At 45.5% G+C, this 17,667-nt stretch overlaps 1 protein-coding gene across 1 annotated transcript in view; it reads left to right on the top strand.

Moving 5' to 3' along the window:
- LOC147684992 (villin-1-like) overlaps window positions 1-17,667 on the top strand; it is a 382,427-nt gene that overhangs the window by 222,115 nt on the left and 142,645 nt on the right. The window contains exon 7 of the mRNA XM_086940888.1: window positions 16,128-16,327. Coding sequence (XP_086797014.1) covers window positions 16,128-16,327 — 200 coding nt within the window. The remainder of the gene's footprint in view (window positions 1-16,127; window positions 16,328-17,667) is intronic.

The following is a 17,667-nucleotide window of genomic DNA, read 5'->3' as shown; positions in this document are numbered from 1 at the left end:
CGCAACAGTCGGTCTTAATTGCGCAGAAGTGGCCTCTAGGTGTCTGCGGGACAACAGGTTGTGGATGGGTGTTCAAAGCAGGGCACGACTGACAGCTCTGCATTTTATTGTGAAGGGAGTGGAGTTTCTCACGTGCAGAACGTGCTCAAAGCATAGACTATCGTCAATGCACAACTTCAAATTGTCACTTATGAGACAATTAGTTAAGTATATTAATTAGGTACTCAGCTACTTAACTATAAGAAACGCGAAGTAAAAGAAAATGCAGCGCAATCGGATTCCTCTACGATATATCTGGTTCAATTTAAAGACCCTTAATTGTATCTCTCCTAAAGACCCTCAGGCTTCTGTAGCCCGTTTCAGTGGGATGCTCAGTTGTAGCAATAAACCACTTTATTATCCCGACCGCACCACTTGCGAATTCCGACCGCTGACAGTGGCTCCCAGCGCTGCTGTGCTCTCTGCCAGCCTTGTGACCACAGACATATCCCAGCGCTATCACCTCATCCCATCTTTACATCTAGACTGCAGCGGCCTATCCCTTGTCACCGGTAGCTGGACTGAGTTTACCCTCCTCCACGCCTCACGATGCTGCTGCGCCAAGAGGAGCCGATGATCACATAGGTGGCGAGTGATAACCAGCCGGAGACTCCCCAAGAGCATCAAGAATACGAAACACTCTTGAGATCACCACCCCTCTGCTTCTGTTCAACTCCCTCGAGAACCGGCTTCGCCTTCTACTTGTGTTACAGGCCAGCATCTCTACGAATCAGGCCAGTGATACGAAGCGTAAGACCCCCCCACCCCTCTCCCCCCTCCCCCCCCCCCCCTCCACCCCCCCAATACACACTGTACCGCCGGGGAATTAAAATAAAGAAGTAAGATAAGAATTTAAGAAAACTTACCTGACCGCCGGTCAGCGCCGCATCTACCGGGACCTGTCCTTGGCGCCTTCACTGAAGCGGAAACCCCGCCCTCCGTCCTCAGCCAATGATTGACACAGGGCATGGTTGCTTTCTGCCCGCCTGCCCATTAGGAGAGCGAGGTTTCGCCCTTCTAATGGGCATGCGCAGGCACAAGTGCGCATGCATGGGCAAGGCTGAAAAATGTGCCTCCGTCCCCACTCATGCGAACCTGTGTGCTGCTGCCTGCCCCAGACAATGCCTTATGCCTGTCAGTCAACATGACACAGGACCGCCCACCCCCTTCAGACTCGGAAGGGGGTGGCGGTCCTGCATCATGCTGACTGACAGGCATTGTCCCTCGGCGTCTTTGAACTTAAGTTTACTTCAGTTCAACGACGCCGAGGGACGGAGCTGCAGGTGCGGGCGGCGGGCAACGCCCCAACGCCCCCAATGGACGGTCCGCCACTGGAGCACAGAACTGCGCCATACCTGCTTTAAAGTGGGGCAGCTCTCCTCTTTCCCTGCACTAGCGCACATGTGGTTGCCATGCCCCAAAGCAAGCACTGGTGGCCATGGCAAGGGTATCTGCTTTGTAGTTAGCATAGTTTTTGTGAAGGGAGGAGTCCCTTCCTGCACAGAAACTATGCTTTAAGGCATTTTCCTCTATATATGTGTGCTGTGGATTGAGACACACAAGCACAGAGGGAAAAATTAGAAGAAATATAAATATTTCGCCTTGTTAAGACTGCCTCAGGGATCTGCAGGATTTTGGTGCAAATCCAAAATGACAGTTCTTTATAGATAGGGATTTGCATCAGAATCCATGAGTGGTGGCATGGGAACACCCCTGCACCACCCATGGAGCTCCCCCTTGACCCAAAGTAACACAAGGCAGCTCATTGTCCTACGTTGCATTACTTTGGGTTACAAACCAATGCAAATCCTAGTTTGTGTTGGTTTGTAAATCCCAGCAAAAGACTTTCTGTTGAGTTGCATTAAAAGAGTAACGCAAACCTGATGCAGACTCTTTTTAAATCTGGGCCTAAGTGTGTGTCCACCATTTGACCACATGTGGATACTTATAAGTGCTTTAGCCCCGGTCAGTTATACTTTTCTTATTCCCTGAAAGTTTAACTTCCCTCCCATTCCACCTTTGATGCAATCTTTTGACTAGCGTTTAGAAACATTGTGAGAATTTGCACCCATGCCTCTGGAGAAGAGGCATGCATGCATCATGAAAATGCCTCCCTATGAGCAACAGTATCACATCCTCCATCGAAAAAGAATCTCAACCCTGTCCTGGCCCCTGGACCCGACCAGAGGAGAACCTCCTACCCCTGAACTCAATCCTGTAACACCATATCCCCTCTATCCTGTACATTCCTCTTACATTCCAGCAATATTCTTGTTATATAGGTCCCAGCCTAGACACGTACCTACATACACAGACGTATCAAGCAGATATCATTGGAGTGTCATAATGGTCAGATCATTGTCATTTTTAGTTTCTGGTGCATATGTCTCTGAAATAAATTATGTGAACTGTAGAGGATAGATATAAGGGCCCTCATTTATGAAAAGTGACGCATCGCTGCGAGAAAACTGTGATGCGTCACTTTTCATTGTGTCCTCCTTGCGACACCAATGATGCGCATTTTTACAGTATGATGCATCATGTCGCAAGGCGTTACAGATACATCAGTATTTCTGACGTATCAGTAGATGCAAAAATGACGCATTGCTGGAGTGTGTCACAAAAGTGACACATCTCCAGCAATGGATCATTTACACATGGGCAAGTCCCATGATAAATGTGCCAACATCAGTCTCACGCCTGCCATGAGGCAGGCGTAAGGTATTGACGCATTTGCGTCTTAGAAGTGGCGCAGTGAAATCTCATAGATTTCACTGTGTCACTTCTACGACCCTTTCCTGTGTCGGAACACCCCCCCCCCTGCATACATTACACCTGGTGCAGGTATAATGTGGTGCATAGATTTACAAAGTGACGCATCTACCTAGATACATCACTTTGTAAATATTGAGCAACATGGCTGTAATGTAAATGTAAATTGATACTTGTATAGCGCACTACTCACCCGCAAGGGTCACAAGGCGCTTGTACGAATACCGCTGTGGACCCATCCTGGCTTTCCCTGTGAGGCGTCTACTCCTGGACACCCCCAAGGTGGAGGCCAGGCATCCTTAGCATTGTGGGGGCCGTTGTGGAGATTAAGCAAGCTATTGCCCAGAGTTGCAGAGTGGGACTCCATGATTGGAATAGGCACCGAGGCGAGAATGATCAGGTCTGTGGAATTTTGAGCCCAAGACCCGCCGAGGTGGGGAATTGAACCCTGGTCCCGGGCTAGACCTCTGCATCAGGGTCTGCCGCTCTAACCATTGAGCCACACTTCTCCACATGGCTCATTTTATACACTTCTGGTGCGTCACAAAAAGTGACGCACCAGCGATGCAAAAGTGATGCAAGGGCCCATAAATAAGCCCCAAGGTGTTCAGATAATTTGTTAAGCTTTTTTTAAATAAGGGACTAGGTGGGGTTAGGAAATGGGGAGGAAATTGAAATTAGTATCAAAAACTGCTTCTATATATAATTATAATTATAATCTACAAGCTATTTTCATGGCTCCTAAAAGTAAATTTTTATATACTACTTTTAACTCATGATGCTTGCCAATCCATTCATTTTTAACGCTTCTTGAATTTAGTCTGTGTGTTACGCGTTGTGGGTCCCAAGTGTCACTGCTGGTAATTAGACAGCACACATTTACATACTGTAGAAAACCTATTTTACCAAAAGGTGGAATTGCAGATGATAGCCTGGAGCCAAAATACTTATCAATTAATCATGGAGAATCAGCAGCAGAGTGGGCTGCCTTAAGCAACTTAGGAAACACTTTGTTCCCCTGCACACAATGAACATGAGTTGTGTAGAAATGCCTATGGGCCGGATGTTCATAGACTTCCGTATTCGATTTCCTAATAGCAAATTTTTCTAAATTAGGAAATCGCAGGCAGCTATGTACACTGTTTGGGTTTCCCAATGGGTCTCAAGGGACCTGCCTCATTTATATTCATGAGGCAGGTCGCAGTTTGCAACCCTTTGGGACTGGCTAGCACTCACAGAGATGGTGGACTGCTAGGGTCAGCAGACCGCAATGTTTGTGACTGTGTTTTAAATAAATTAAACAACAAGTGGTTCAATGGGGTAGAAAGTACGTTACTTAATATGGCTCATAGTGCATTCATAAAAACAGCAACCTATGGAACACGCCTGTGGATAAAAAGCAATTCACTTTGAAGGAATTGAGACAGAACGTAAATGCTTTGTACTGTTTCTTTTTTATCAGAATTGATTCATTCAGTAAATCACAGTAAACAGAAGCTGTCAACATGGAATAATTACATGGATAAGGGGTGATTTTGTGACATAAATGCTCAGTGTTGTACAAGTGTGCGGTATATACAGGATGAATATAGTTTCTATATACAAGTGGGGGATGGGCCAGGTAATGCTTTCATGCCAGCGACTCCTGTCTTGCGTTGTGTGGAGTCTTGGTTAGTCTGGACCTTGAGTAAGCATCGCCGTTTCAACCCTAAAAGTGCCCCGGTTGGTGGTCACGATGGGTCTTCATCAGGACAATGTGTCTGGGAGGGATGGTGACAGCTCTAGGCAGGCTGGACGTGTCTCAGCCGAGGACGGGGGACACTCGAGGATAATTCAGTTACGGGTCCAAACGTGTAATGCTCTGTGTAGCCAAGAAAATCAGTCTCGAAGGTTGAACAGACGGGTCATAGTACCATCTGTCCGCTGCTGTATGTTTTAAATAAAGCAGTTTTTTAAATTTTGAAATGAAACTCATTTTCCTTAAAGGAAAACAGGATGAATTTAAAAAAGAAAAATGAAAAGTTTCCTTTTCATTTCTAGGTCGAGACTGGGCAGCGCATGCACTGTTATGCTAGGCATGCTGTATTGGAGTATGAACTTGAAGCTCTGGCCACCTTCTGCCCATATTTTTCATTGGCTTGTGTCATTGTCATTTGTAAATGATGGCTTCTGATTCGTTAATAGGCTTGTTAGTCGCTCCTTAGTACCGCCGTATCTTCATTTGTAATCTCCCATGAAGACTGGCCCTTTTACTTCTGTTGTTACATGGTGTGTCTTATTTAGTCTGTAAGTACTATTTTCTTTAATGAGTTTCTTCTTTCTGCAGGGACGTCAAGCGTTATTGTAACATTCAGCAGGCCATTTGCTCTTTCACTTTCCAAGCAGCCCAGGACAATGACGGCCGCTTCTTTGAAGTAAAATAGGACTTGCATTTACAAGAGTTTGAGCTATTGGCATTGTAAATGATAATGCCTTTTATTTATGTGTTAATTATCAAAACAAATAAATAAATGGCATTGTAATTTACAATGCCAATAGCTTAAACTCTCACAAATGCGAGACCTATTGCATTGTAAGTGCTTGTTTAAGAGTAGGCTGTGAAACCACTGCCTGCTCTTAAAAAATGTTGGCATTCACAAAGGGAAAGGAGTCCCTTGGGGGCCCCTTCCCATTTGCGGATGGGTTACGACCTCCGTCACAGAGTCGGTAAAGTATGAATGTTTTGCGACCGCATTCTGGTCGCAAAACATTCATACATGCCTGTTAGATCTAGGGGTCTCTAGTTGGCAATGGTATTCACCTTTGTCCAAATAGGGACCCTTACTTCTGAGTCAGGATAAGGGGATTAAACTCCTAGATAACCCTTGCTCGCCCCCTTGGTAGCTTGGCACGAGCAGACAGGCTTATCTCAGGGGCAGTGTGTTAAGCATTTGTGAATATACACAGCAATACAATGAAAACACTACAGACGGACACAACACAGGTTTTATAAAAATAAGTATTCTTTATATAGACTTAACACAAGACCACAAACTACAAAAATCCTCAATACTGAACTTAAGATTGACTTAAAGATGGTAAAAGTTGCTTAGTTCACGTTGGTGATAAATGCGACAAAGTTCTCAACAAAGTACCTGGATGCTAACGCAAAATAAACAAAAGGCTCACAAAGGGAGATGCGTTGGTTCCGTGCTCCGGGGGAGATGATGCGTCGTGCCTCAATGCTTGCGCAGAGTAGGGGATGCGTTGTGATCCTTTCCGATGCGGGAGTGATGCATAGGTTCTCGGCCTGCGGCCCGGTTGCGATGCGCAAGATGGCGCCTCAATGCGATGCGGAAATCCGGGTGTGATGCAAGAAGATGATGCCCTTGATGCGACGATGATGCATAGATGCCCTGGCAGCCTTGCGACGACTCTGTAGTTTGAAGCTGCGACAGGCACTGCAACACGCTTTTCAGGCGATGCGATGGCGACCCTCTCCATACCGTCACTCTTCTCCGGTGATGCGACAGCAGGCAGCTTCGATGAAGACACGCTTCCTGGGAGATGCGGCGGTGGCACGCTTCTCCGGCGATGCGACGATCTCAGCTGCAGCGGCGTCATGTTTCTTCTTGTTGTGTCACGCTTCCAGCTCCCAGCGACACGCAGGCTTCTGCAGTTAGAATTCCCAGTAAGGAAATTCAGGAGGAGCTGGAGATGAAGTCTTTTGTCCCTGAGACTTCAGCAGGAGGCAAGCACAATTTCAAGCCCTTGGAGAATTCTGTAAGATGATGAAAGTCCTTAAAAAGTTCCTTCTCCTTTTCCTTGGCAATAAAGAAACCACTGCAGGCCAACCCAGCAAACAGCACACAGGCAGAGGGGCAGTCCAAAACTCCTGCAGCTTCCCTGGTTCTTCTCCTTGGCAAAAGGTTTGTCTTGTTCCCAGAAGTGATCTAAAGCCAGTACTGGAGAAATTTGTTTACACAACTCCTTCTTTCCTTTCACAGTGCAGGGCAGAAACATCAGAAGCCCCACAGGAGGTGGAGCCAGCATTGTGGAGGGAAAGCACAGCCCTGGAGCACTTTTGACATGATTCCTTCTCTACTTTCACAGTACAGAGCAGAGACATCAGCCGCACCCCAGGGGGTGGAGCCAGCATTGTGGAGGGAAGGCCCAGCCCTATTCAGGTCCCAAGTGCAACTCCTCCCTCCCTTCTAGATGCAGATCTCCCTATTCACCATGGGCTGACTCATTCTGTCTCCTGGAATCCCCCAGCCCTGCCACTCAAACTCCAGACAAGGAATACACGACCTAGCAGAGGCAGGCCTGGATAGTTAGACAAGAAAATACCTACTTTCTAAAAGTGGTATTTTCAAACACAGAATGTTAAAACCAACTTTACTAAAAGATGTATTTTATCATTCTGAGTTCAGGCATACTAAATTCGAATTTCTTCCATGTTTCCTGAGTCAGTTAAGATTATAAGATGTAATAATCTAACTGCCCATTCTGGCCTATGGAGAACAGTTAGCCTTGCAATAGTGAAAAACAAAAATGGCTGTAATACACTATTAAAACATGCTACACACACCAGGGCATGTCCTACCTTATACCTACAATGCACCCTGCCCTTGGGCCTACCATAGGGGTGCCTGATATGACGCAAAGGTAAAGTTTAGGGACTGGCAAGTGAGTGCACTGGCCATGTCGACATGGCAGTCACAGACTGCGCACAGGCCTTGCAATGGCAGGACTGAGACACACTTTACAAGCTGCTTCTGTGGGTGGCACAACCAGTGCTGCACGGCAACCAGCAGCATTTGATTTACAAGCCCTGGGCACACATGGTGCACTGTACTAGGGTCTGACAAGTTAATCAAATAACCCAATCATGGAATCACTAATTAGTACATCAACTTACTCTGATACTCTGCTCAGCGTTTCTCTGGCAGCATTCTGTTCGAGGCGGCGGATTTGATTTCCTTCTCCTTTCATCGAGCCTGAGCCTTGAACCTGCTCCGAGCGGTACCCGCTGCGCGGGTCCCGCGTCGCCCAGGAAGCCGGCCTGAAATCACCACTAAAGCGGATTGAGAACTTTGCTGTAAAAACCTGCAGGGCTGCGAGCAGGCGGAGGCGCAGGACTACCTGTCCCAGGAGCGCCTGTCCGCCCGCCCACACTGAAGCCACCTGGGCAGCTCTCCCTGCAGGCTCCTCCCCCATTGGTCCGTTTTTTAAGGCAACAGCACTGGGATACCAGTGGGATACTCTGCTCAGCATTTCTCTGGCAGCATTCTGTTCGAGGCGGCGGATTTGATTTCCTTCTCCTTTCATCGAGCCTGAGCCTTGAACCTGCTCCTAGCGGTACCCGCTGCGCGGGTCCCGCGTCGCCCAGGAAGCCGGCCTGAAATCACCACTAAAGCGGATTGAGAACTTTGCTGTAAAAACCTGCAGGGCTGCGAGCAGGCGGAGGCGCAGGACTACCTGTCCCAGGAGCGCCTGTCCGCCCGCCCACACTGAAGCCACCTGGGCAGCTCTCCCTGCAGGCTCCTCCCTCTCCTACTCCCCTCGGCCATATAAAATTAGCAGCAGAGCACCGCAGCGCGGGAGCGCGCGGGAGAAGCCCGGGACAAGGGCGGGACCGTCTGTGGCCGTCCAGGGCCGAAGGAGGCCGGGCTGGGCCCACTCCCTAACATTTTCCATTTAGTGAAGGTACTGTGTTTTAGGAGATTTCCTTTGTGGTCTCCTGACATTGTCTGTTATCGAACAGTGCTGCCTGGTTCACTACCTATTCTGCACCCTCCATTCTTCTCCTGGTTACCAGACGGGGGTCAGTAGGGTCCCTGAGCCCTTACTGAATCGCCCAGGAACAAGGGCTAGTAGGGAGGGTTAATGCTATAGAACAGAACCCTAAGTATTTCTTTGTGATCACTTTAGGATCTTGAGTTCATAGATTTTATACATTGCTTATGTGTACGATATTGTTTTACTTTTGGTTCTGCTAGACCTGTGGTTTGTCCTTATTACCCTATATCAGTCGCTTGCGTAGTTTTTGATCCTTGACACTATTTTTACTCTCTTGTAAATATGTCCAAAAAATCGGCCTCTGTCACCCCAGCACCACTGAAAACCTTAGATTCCTTCTTAGTACAAGTGGTCAAAAAAATAAATAATGACAGAAGGGAATCCTTAGGTTTGAGCCAATCACCAATTTTGCTCCCACTGAGCCCTGACCCTAGCGCACAAACATCTGGTACACCATTACCAGATCCTACAATTCACATACCTGACACTAACTTATTAAATTTGGAAATAGATGACGGAAACTCCGATTTGTTAGTTGATCAGTCAGCAAATGTAGCGTCTGACTATGAGCAACAGCAAAACATCGTTGCAGATATTCCCTCATCTTCATCGCCTGTCATGCGACCTGTGAGAAATTGTAGAAAGGCTCAAGCCAAACGGGGGGGAAAACAGCTAGGAAGGAAAAAGATTACTTCTCCCCCTAGACATAAAGGGAAAAATGTGGAGCGCGAAGACCCTGATGAGCTCAGACAAATCATCGATGATGATCTATTTAATAGGATCTCAGACATGATAGATATTAAAATCAAGACTATTATCAAGCCACTTATCGGGAAGATAGATAAATTAACATCAGAAATAAAAAAGATGGGAGGGTTGCAAAGCAAGTTGGTTAATGACCTGGAGAATTTAGCCATTGAAGTTACTAAACCTGTTGTCACCGTGGAGGAAGACCTGGGTGTTGATATAGGCCCTATGGAAACTCAACAACAGTCCATCCCGGAAGGCCAATTACCACCACCTGTGCCCACCCAGGATGTAATAAGAGAGCCCCCCACATTACAATCTACAGTACCAACCCCACTGCATTTAGGGGATGATTCTTCCCAATTTATCTTGGAAGCCTCACCATTAGTCCTGGTATTGGCGAATGTCCCTGTTTTATCTCAGGAGCAAAAAGAATCCACCCAAGGACTAAAGGACAAAGCTTTATATTGGCTCACTAACAATATGCGCATGACAGATCAGGGAGCTGACCAGCTAGCGGGGGAAATTGTCATGGCAAGGAGGGTGCCATGGATTGGGAATAAGACTAAGAAGTTTAAAGGGGACTGTGTTATACTAAATTTTGTTAGCGCAGAAGTACTCCCTAATATTCTTGCTAATATCCTCCCACCCCAACCTAGAACTGGATCCATAATTCCCCTCACCCTGAAATTCTTTTACACCGAGACTCAGATGGCGACCTCCTCTAACATCTCCAGGCCTAGAAGGAACGCTAGAATTGCTCACTGGGGAGGGGAAACTAGACCCAGATTTAATAATGATTATCTTTACCCCATGACTAGTCGGGGGTTAGGGCAATACAACTTCCCGAACGGGCCAATGGCCAGAACACCAGGGCTACTTTGACCCAATATAAATAGGTGGGGTTCAAATACTCCAGGCTATGACAATAGAGGCCAGGGCAATGGGTTTATGACAAGGCAGGGGAATGAACAATTTTTTACGCGACCTAATACTCCCCAGCCTATGTGGAATCCGGCAGCAAATGGATGGGGCCAGGTGCCCACTCCCTTTGACTGGGGACTGGGAATGGGAAACAGATATGGAGTTTTGTCGGGCCTAAACGACTGTGACTGACATATAGAGGCTACAAACCAGGTGAAAGAGGCCATAGTCCAACAATTGGATCAGACCAGTCCACGCATCAATGGCCTAGATTCCAATGAACCCTATCCCCAGTCAGTGCACGAAGGCCATAATACTTTTTTAAATGATTATCCCACATCCACGTCATATTTGCCCGACCACAGCCCGATCCAGGGCCGGGGTAGTGCTAATCTACATAGTTCACTGGATGTAGGATTTAATGAAGCAACTCAAACACCGCAAGAGCCCGAAGTGGCATCGGTCCGGTGCCCAGTAACTAAGACCTCCATGGATTCCTGTAGGTTAATAAGCTGGAACATAGCAGGGCTAAACGGTAAGCGTCAGGATAAATCCTGGTCAAGCTTTGTCCTAGGCCACCACATTATTGCCCTTCAGGAAACTTGGGACACTTCTGATAATTTGTGGTGGGATGGGTTTATTAGTTTTACCAAAGCAGCCGCCCACAGTCGCATGGGGAGGGCTAAGGGAGGCCTTTTACTTCTGTTCTCTCTAGATTTAAAGGGTAGCTGCAGGCAGATTAACACCGACTCCCCTAATATCCTGATGGTCGAAAGAGTGATTAAAAACACCAGTAGGACTATTTTTATAAATTTTTATAACTCAGGTAATTGTGATCACAGAGGTCGTAATATTACTGATCTGGATAGTAGTTTAAATTCGGTCAGTCGGAATAATACACTTGATACAGACTACATTCTATTAGGTGATTTTAATATTCATCCGTGCAATCTAAACTGCAGGGGTAGTAGCCTTGAAGGGGACGATGGACCTGAGGGACCCCATTTTGAACATACCGCTGAGGGAGAGGAGCTGGAAGATTTTCTCGCCAACTTTGACCTTTATGAACCAGATGGTGGCATTAGACAGCCAACCTTCACTGGTATCCCTCATGGTACAATTATTGATTATATATTTGTATCCTTAGGCATTCTTAGCCGGGTCAATGTCTATCACACTACACAATCACATTTTAGTGACCATAACCCGGTAGAGCTAGAAGTGGCATGGGGAGGTAACATAGGACCATCCCCTCTGAAAGTAGACGCCCACCCTCTGAGGACTACTGACCAAGGAAGACGCATGAAATGGGTAAAGGTGGTTCCGGAGAAATTCTACGCTGAAAACTTCTTAAAGATTAAGGGGCAGGTCGAGGTCTGTAACAATCCTTGTGCACAGGGTCAAGAAATTGTAGAGGCTTTTGAGGCCATATGTGGGCAGGTGTCACAGGACCTTTTGGTAAAGACTAAAAAAGGAATTCCAGGAAATAAGCGCTGGTTCCATTCAGCATGCTCAAAAGCGCATAGATCATTACTGGCAGCCCTAAAAATTACTCCTAGGGTAAAAGATGAGATTACCAGACTCAGGAAAATTTATAAATTAGCAATAAAAAAACGAAAGGACACTATTAAACAAGAAGCATGGGAGGACCTCCTTTCGGCGGCAGTCCTGAAGGATAGCAAAAAATTCTGGGATATTATTAAACAGCCCTTCTTTTCAGATGATAATAATGATATCACAGACTGCGTTATTCCTGATGAAAAGTGGTTATCTCACTTTAAAAATGTTTATGGGGACACTGCTGATGTAACTAAAGATGCCCTGCTGATAAGATCAGCCACCCGCCCCATCATCTTTAATCGAGATGAGGTGGAGAAAGCCATTATGTCCACTACAAAGCACAAGGCACCTGGCCCTGACGGTGTGCCTGTCGACTTTTTTATGTATTCTCCAAAACTGTGGGCCGAAGTCTTGGCAAACGTGTTTAATGCAGTTAATGGCAACCCTGTACCTGCATCATGGAACACCTCTACTATAGTTCCCATTTTCAAAAAAGGTCAGCGGGATGATCCAGGCTGTTACAGGCCTATATCCCTTCTGGATTCCTCAGTTAAAATTTTAGGTAGAGTTCTTTTATCCAGGCTGAGGGAGAATGTCGAGGGCTGTGGTGGATTGTCCGAAATCCAATATGGATTTAGGGAAAAGAAGGGGACTATTGAACAGTGCATCAACCTACATCTGCTCATCTCCAAATACACTATAGCCAAGGAGGGGTCTTTGTATCTTGCATTCATGGACCTCTCCTCGGCATTTGACTTGGTCAATAGGACTAAGTTGTGGTCCATTCTGCTGGAGATAGGTATCGATGAGGCATTGGTTACCTTTATGGCCTCCCTGCACCAAGAACTCTCCTCGAGTGTACGTGTGACGAACGAGGGCAGGCGAACTGCTCTCTTTAGATCTTTAAGGGGCGTGCGGCAGGGCTGCATTTTGGCCCCCTTACTCTTTACCATCTACATCAATGGCCTGGGTGCGCACTTAGAGGGGCAGGAAGCCGACGTCCCGCGTGTAGGAGCAACAAAGATCCCGGCACTCCTGTACGCGGATGACGCCGTGCTGATTGCCCGCACGGGAGTCGGCCTTCAGCGCCTGTTGAACGCTTTCGGTGCGTTTATGGAGCAACTAGATCTTAAAATAAACGTAGCCAAGTCACACACAATGGTGGTAGGCCTAGAGTGCCGCAGGAAGAGAAACAAAACATTCATTTGCAGGGGGGACCTGGTTTCTAGGGTATCCATATTTCCTTATCCAGGCATACTGTTCGACCAGAAAGGGACTTGGGGTCCACAGGTTAGAGCTAAGAGGCTGGCCGTCATACGATCGTCCTCAGCACTCTTGAGTTTTGCAGGTAGGCTAGGGGCTAGGCCTATGGAAGCCATTTTAAAAATCTACAATAGTAAATCTGTGGCCATTGCATTATATGGTTCCGCATTGTGGGGATATGCAAATGTGGAACCGATTCAGAGAGCGGAGAACGGATTTATCAGAGCCCTACTCTCTGTACCCCAGTCGACCCCAACGTACTCTATACATAAAGAAGTTGGCCTCCAGTTTCTTTCAGATAAGTTGAGCATGGCCCCTTTGATTCTTTGGCTAAAAATATGGATGAATGAAGAACTCCCATTAAACCATAAGATCATGACCGATGTCCTGTCCCTCGATAAATCTAACAAGATTCCTTGGCTGGCCTATTTGGCCAGGGCTTTTGCTGACTTAGGCCGCCCGGAGCTTTTTACCTCCCCTGAGATTATTAGGATTCAAGATCTTGACTTTGTCAAAAAGTCCTTCATGGGAAGGAAGGAAATATGCCGTGAAGAACGTGAACTAGCAAAGCCGGCAGTGAGGGATCATTGCCTGCTGGTTAGTTCGCCATCACTCGCGCCATATCTTGGATTTGTTACACTCCCCTTCCACAGGTTTCTTTTAACCAAATTTAGATTTAATTTGCTGCATTTTTATTTAGGCTCTCTTAATAATTGGCAGAAGCCAGAATTAGCCCCGCCCTGTAGCTGTGACCAGTTCTCAGTGCAAGATACAATGCATTTCGTTATGTTTTGTGGGTTTTATTTAGAGCCGAGGAAAAAATTCTTGTTGCCAATTCTTAAGAAAGCCGGCTTCACCCAGGTGAGACCGGCTTTGCTCTTCTTACAACTACTATCTAACCCCCACATTACTTTTTGCGTTGCTAAATTCCTGGTAGCCGCCTCAAGGGCGAAAGCTGTCCGTCAAGATTAGTTATTTATGTCAAACAATCTTTTTAACTGTTTTTTATAAAATCTTAAAATTGTTGTTAAATTCCTATGTCATGCGTATTGTGAAAATGTTATATGAAACGTATTTTATTTTTTTTCTCTTTGTATGGTTTTTAAATAAGCCGAATAAAGATATCTTGACTTGACTTGACATCAACTTAACATAGGGAGCACTTGCACTGTAGCACTGATAGCAGTGGCACAGTGCCCAAAGCATATAACCAGCAAAAACATATCAAAAACAGAGGAGGCAATCCAACAAAAATGGAAGGGAGACTCACGCCAATGATGGCAGGTCTAACACTGCCCCTGCGACTCGTTATTAGGAAGGGACGCCCTTGGCACGCCCTTTTCTAATAGCGACTCGCAAACCCTATTTGCAGGTCGGTAATAGCTTACCAAATCACAAATAGGGCTTTTTACTTTTAAAAATGCTTTTTTTAGGTCGCAAACAAATCTGGCCATTTGCAAGCTGAAAAAAGCTTTGTACATGTGGCCCTATATGTAATGTAAAAATGTAATGTAATTTGACTTATATAGCGCACAAATCACCCAAAGGTCTCAGGGCGCTTGCTTAGGGAACCCGTCCTGGTATTCCCTTGTGAGATACCCCCGGCAGGGTATCCACAAGGTGAAAGCCAGGCATCCCGCCGCGAGGGGCCGTAGTGGAGATTAAGCAAGCTATTGCCCAGAGTCGCAGAGTGTGACCCCGTGAGTTGAGTAGGCACCGGCGCGAGAATTAACGAGTCCGTGGAATTTTTGAGCCCGAGACCCTGCCGCGTCGGGAATCGAACCCTGGTCCACGGCCGCTCTCAGCCTCCGGGTCTGCCGCCTCTAACCACTGAGCCACACTTCTCCCTATGAGCATTCGTTAACATTGATAGTTGGATAGTTAGATGGGATAGTTGAAGCACATCTCCAAAATTAGAAACTCACTTAGCTGTCCTAATGTATCAAAGTAGAAAGTTTCTCTGCAACCCAACTGTGCCTTAAAGGTCTGAATCACTACAAACAGCTTAAGCTTTGGTTCCATTATGGCTGTTTCTGGTGTTGTGCAGACCGCTGGTATTTGTAGGGGAGCACAAAGCATTGGTGAGAATGTTTTTTCAACCTTCCTACTGTAGCATTGCTGCCTGTTGGAGGTTGCTCTGTATTAAGACCTGTCTATCAGTTTGGAAAATGTTTGTTCAAAGTAATTTTAATGACAATATAGTCCTGAGGAAGGTGATTTAAATTTGGGAATATCCCCCAAAATGTGAGCCGACATCTCTTAAATTGTCCACTGTTTAGCCAACAACCGATGGATAAATTCATGCAGATTCATTTCCTCTATGTTTGTACTATTGTTTGGTGAACAGGGACTTCGTTTTTATCTATAGACTAATTTTGTATCCCAAATTATGAAGTATGGGGGCAATAAAATATACATAGATATATAAATGATTTAATTTTCTTTAATATTTTTGTATTACTTATGATATATTCATATGTTCCACCACTAGTGATGAGGACCCTAGTTGTTTAAATTCTCTGATTTGTAGGTATTCTGTTGCCTGTGAATCCCTCTGAACTGGGATGGCGAAGCGAGCTAAAGAGCGATGATAGATTCAACCCAGATCTGTGACTGGGGTGAGTGTCTGAAAAGTTTCAGAGCTCCATCCATCATCTCCTTCTGATCCCTCTGATTACTTCAGTATGTCTTCCGCCAGTACTCAAGGACACAGACATTGAATTAGCCACTTTGCCACAGCTTGTATCATTATGACTCTTGGACTTCTTAAGCCCTTGCTTTGACTCTTTTAATGTGTGACCTCTTGTGACCCATGAAATACCCAATGTTTGACAATACGTACTTTCACTTCTTTTTTTGTCTTGTACTTCTGTGCACTCATATGCTTGACTTGGAGGTCCATCATGGTATGACCTGTTATATACAAAACCACAAAGAATTATGTATAGATACATTTACAAAATCAGCATAATTTACCTTAAGCATTTGAACAGATTTTCTCCTTTTTTATGCATCTGCTCCCTCTTTCTGCGACACCATAGGCCTGTGGACTGGCTCAGAGCATCCGGGACGATGAGCGAGGAGGCCGAGCTCAGATTGGCATAATCGACAACGAGGCAGACTCCCCGGATCTGATGCAGACCATGACGGCTGTTCTGGGGCCACGGAGTGGCGAGCTCAAGCCTGCGATTCCTGATGAGAAGGCTGACCAACTCCAAAAAGCAAACGTCCGCCTTTACCAGTGAGTCAGCCATGGTCTTTGTGAGCATTCAGGAAATGCGTCCTTACATGGGAATATAAAAGTATAGAAGGAGTAAAGGGGTGTGGCCTCTGCTGATCTAATGTGATATTAAGCTTAAAATATAATTCTTGACCTCCGGAATTCAAGATATCAGTTTTGTTGTGCCAGCCATGTTGGTTTGTGGTTCCTTCAGACCAGCATTTATTATGATGCTCAACCCACAAGGCAGTGAGATAGCTTGGTGGGTTAGCCACCTGTTGCAAACATCTGTGTGCAGTCTACAGATGACATGTTTGGACCCTAAAGCTGCCAATTTGGGATGTGATCCTTCTGCAGCTGATAAACGTAGTACCATTGGCAACTATAATTCAAGCTGCATTTCAGTTTGGGAAGTACACTCAATGAGAGATTACTACTGTTTTTACAATGACCAATGTCAGTGATGCTTAAACTAAAATGTTAAGCAGTTTGAGGATATTAAAAAAATACATGCGAATGGTGAAACCTTCAATACAAACCCACAATTGAAAACCAACAATACAGAGGTAACTCAGACCTGTTACTCACTCTCAGCTTGGATTTCTTCATGGAGATGTAGTTCTACTTTATCTGTTTGGCACAGGAATACAGTAATTTTTGTTGAGATAGTTTTTATCTAAGAGGAAATGGATGTGCGTGTCATTTTCATGCATTTGGAATTGACTTGGTACTGCTTGACTAGCTGTGTCAGTATACAAAAGTTGATTATTTTTATATAACGCATTTTATTATGTTTTATAGAGACACATAGAAAGAAAAAGATACAAAAAATAATATTTTGCTGACTGATTAGATCCATGATATCTAATTCTACAAGGATTGATGTTGAACAGTATACAAGAAAGGTAACACCACAAGGGACAAGATATTTGGAAGACTTGTCTAACCTGATCAGAATTTTTGATTGCGGTTGATGAGAAAAGATCGGATCCATGATAGAGCACAATCGGAGACACCAGGCCCTTTTCTAGCCTTTACAGAAATATTGTGTGGATAGTTGAGATTATGATCGGTCGCACTGTTGTCAAGGAGCATGAGAGCTGATTACTTCTCTATGTACTAGGAAGGATGGAGCTTTCCTCTAATGTTGACTAACGCTGATTCAGGTTCCTAGGTGCGTCTGTAGAGTAAGAAGTGTGTACGTAAAATGATATATGTACTTTTACCAGACTTACAGTAAAATATTATGTCTTATTTGGAACATAATTTTGTGTGGAACATTTGCCCACAATTCGTGGAAATTAGCTACTGACTTTGATTGATATTTTATGTATTTACATATCTATATATTTTATACTAAG

This window comes from Lissotriton vulgaris, chromosome 10 (genome assembly GCF_964263255.1).
Source record: "Lissotriton vulgaris chromosome 10, aLisVul1.2, whole genome shotgun sequence".
In the NCBI taxonomy this organism is placed as follows: Eukaryota; Metazoa; Chordata; class Amphibia; order Caudata; family Salamandridae; genus Lissotriton; species Lissotriton vulgaris.
The sequence above is the reverse complement of the archived record's forward strand: the minus strand, read 5'-3'. Positions and strand labels throughout refer to the sequence as shown.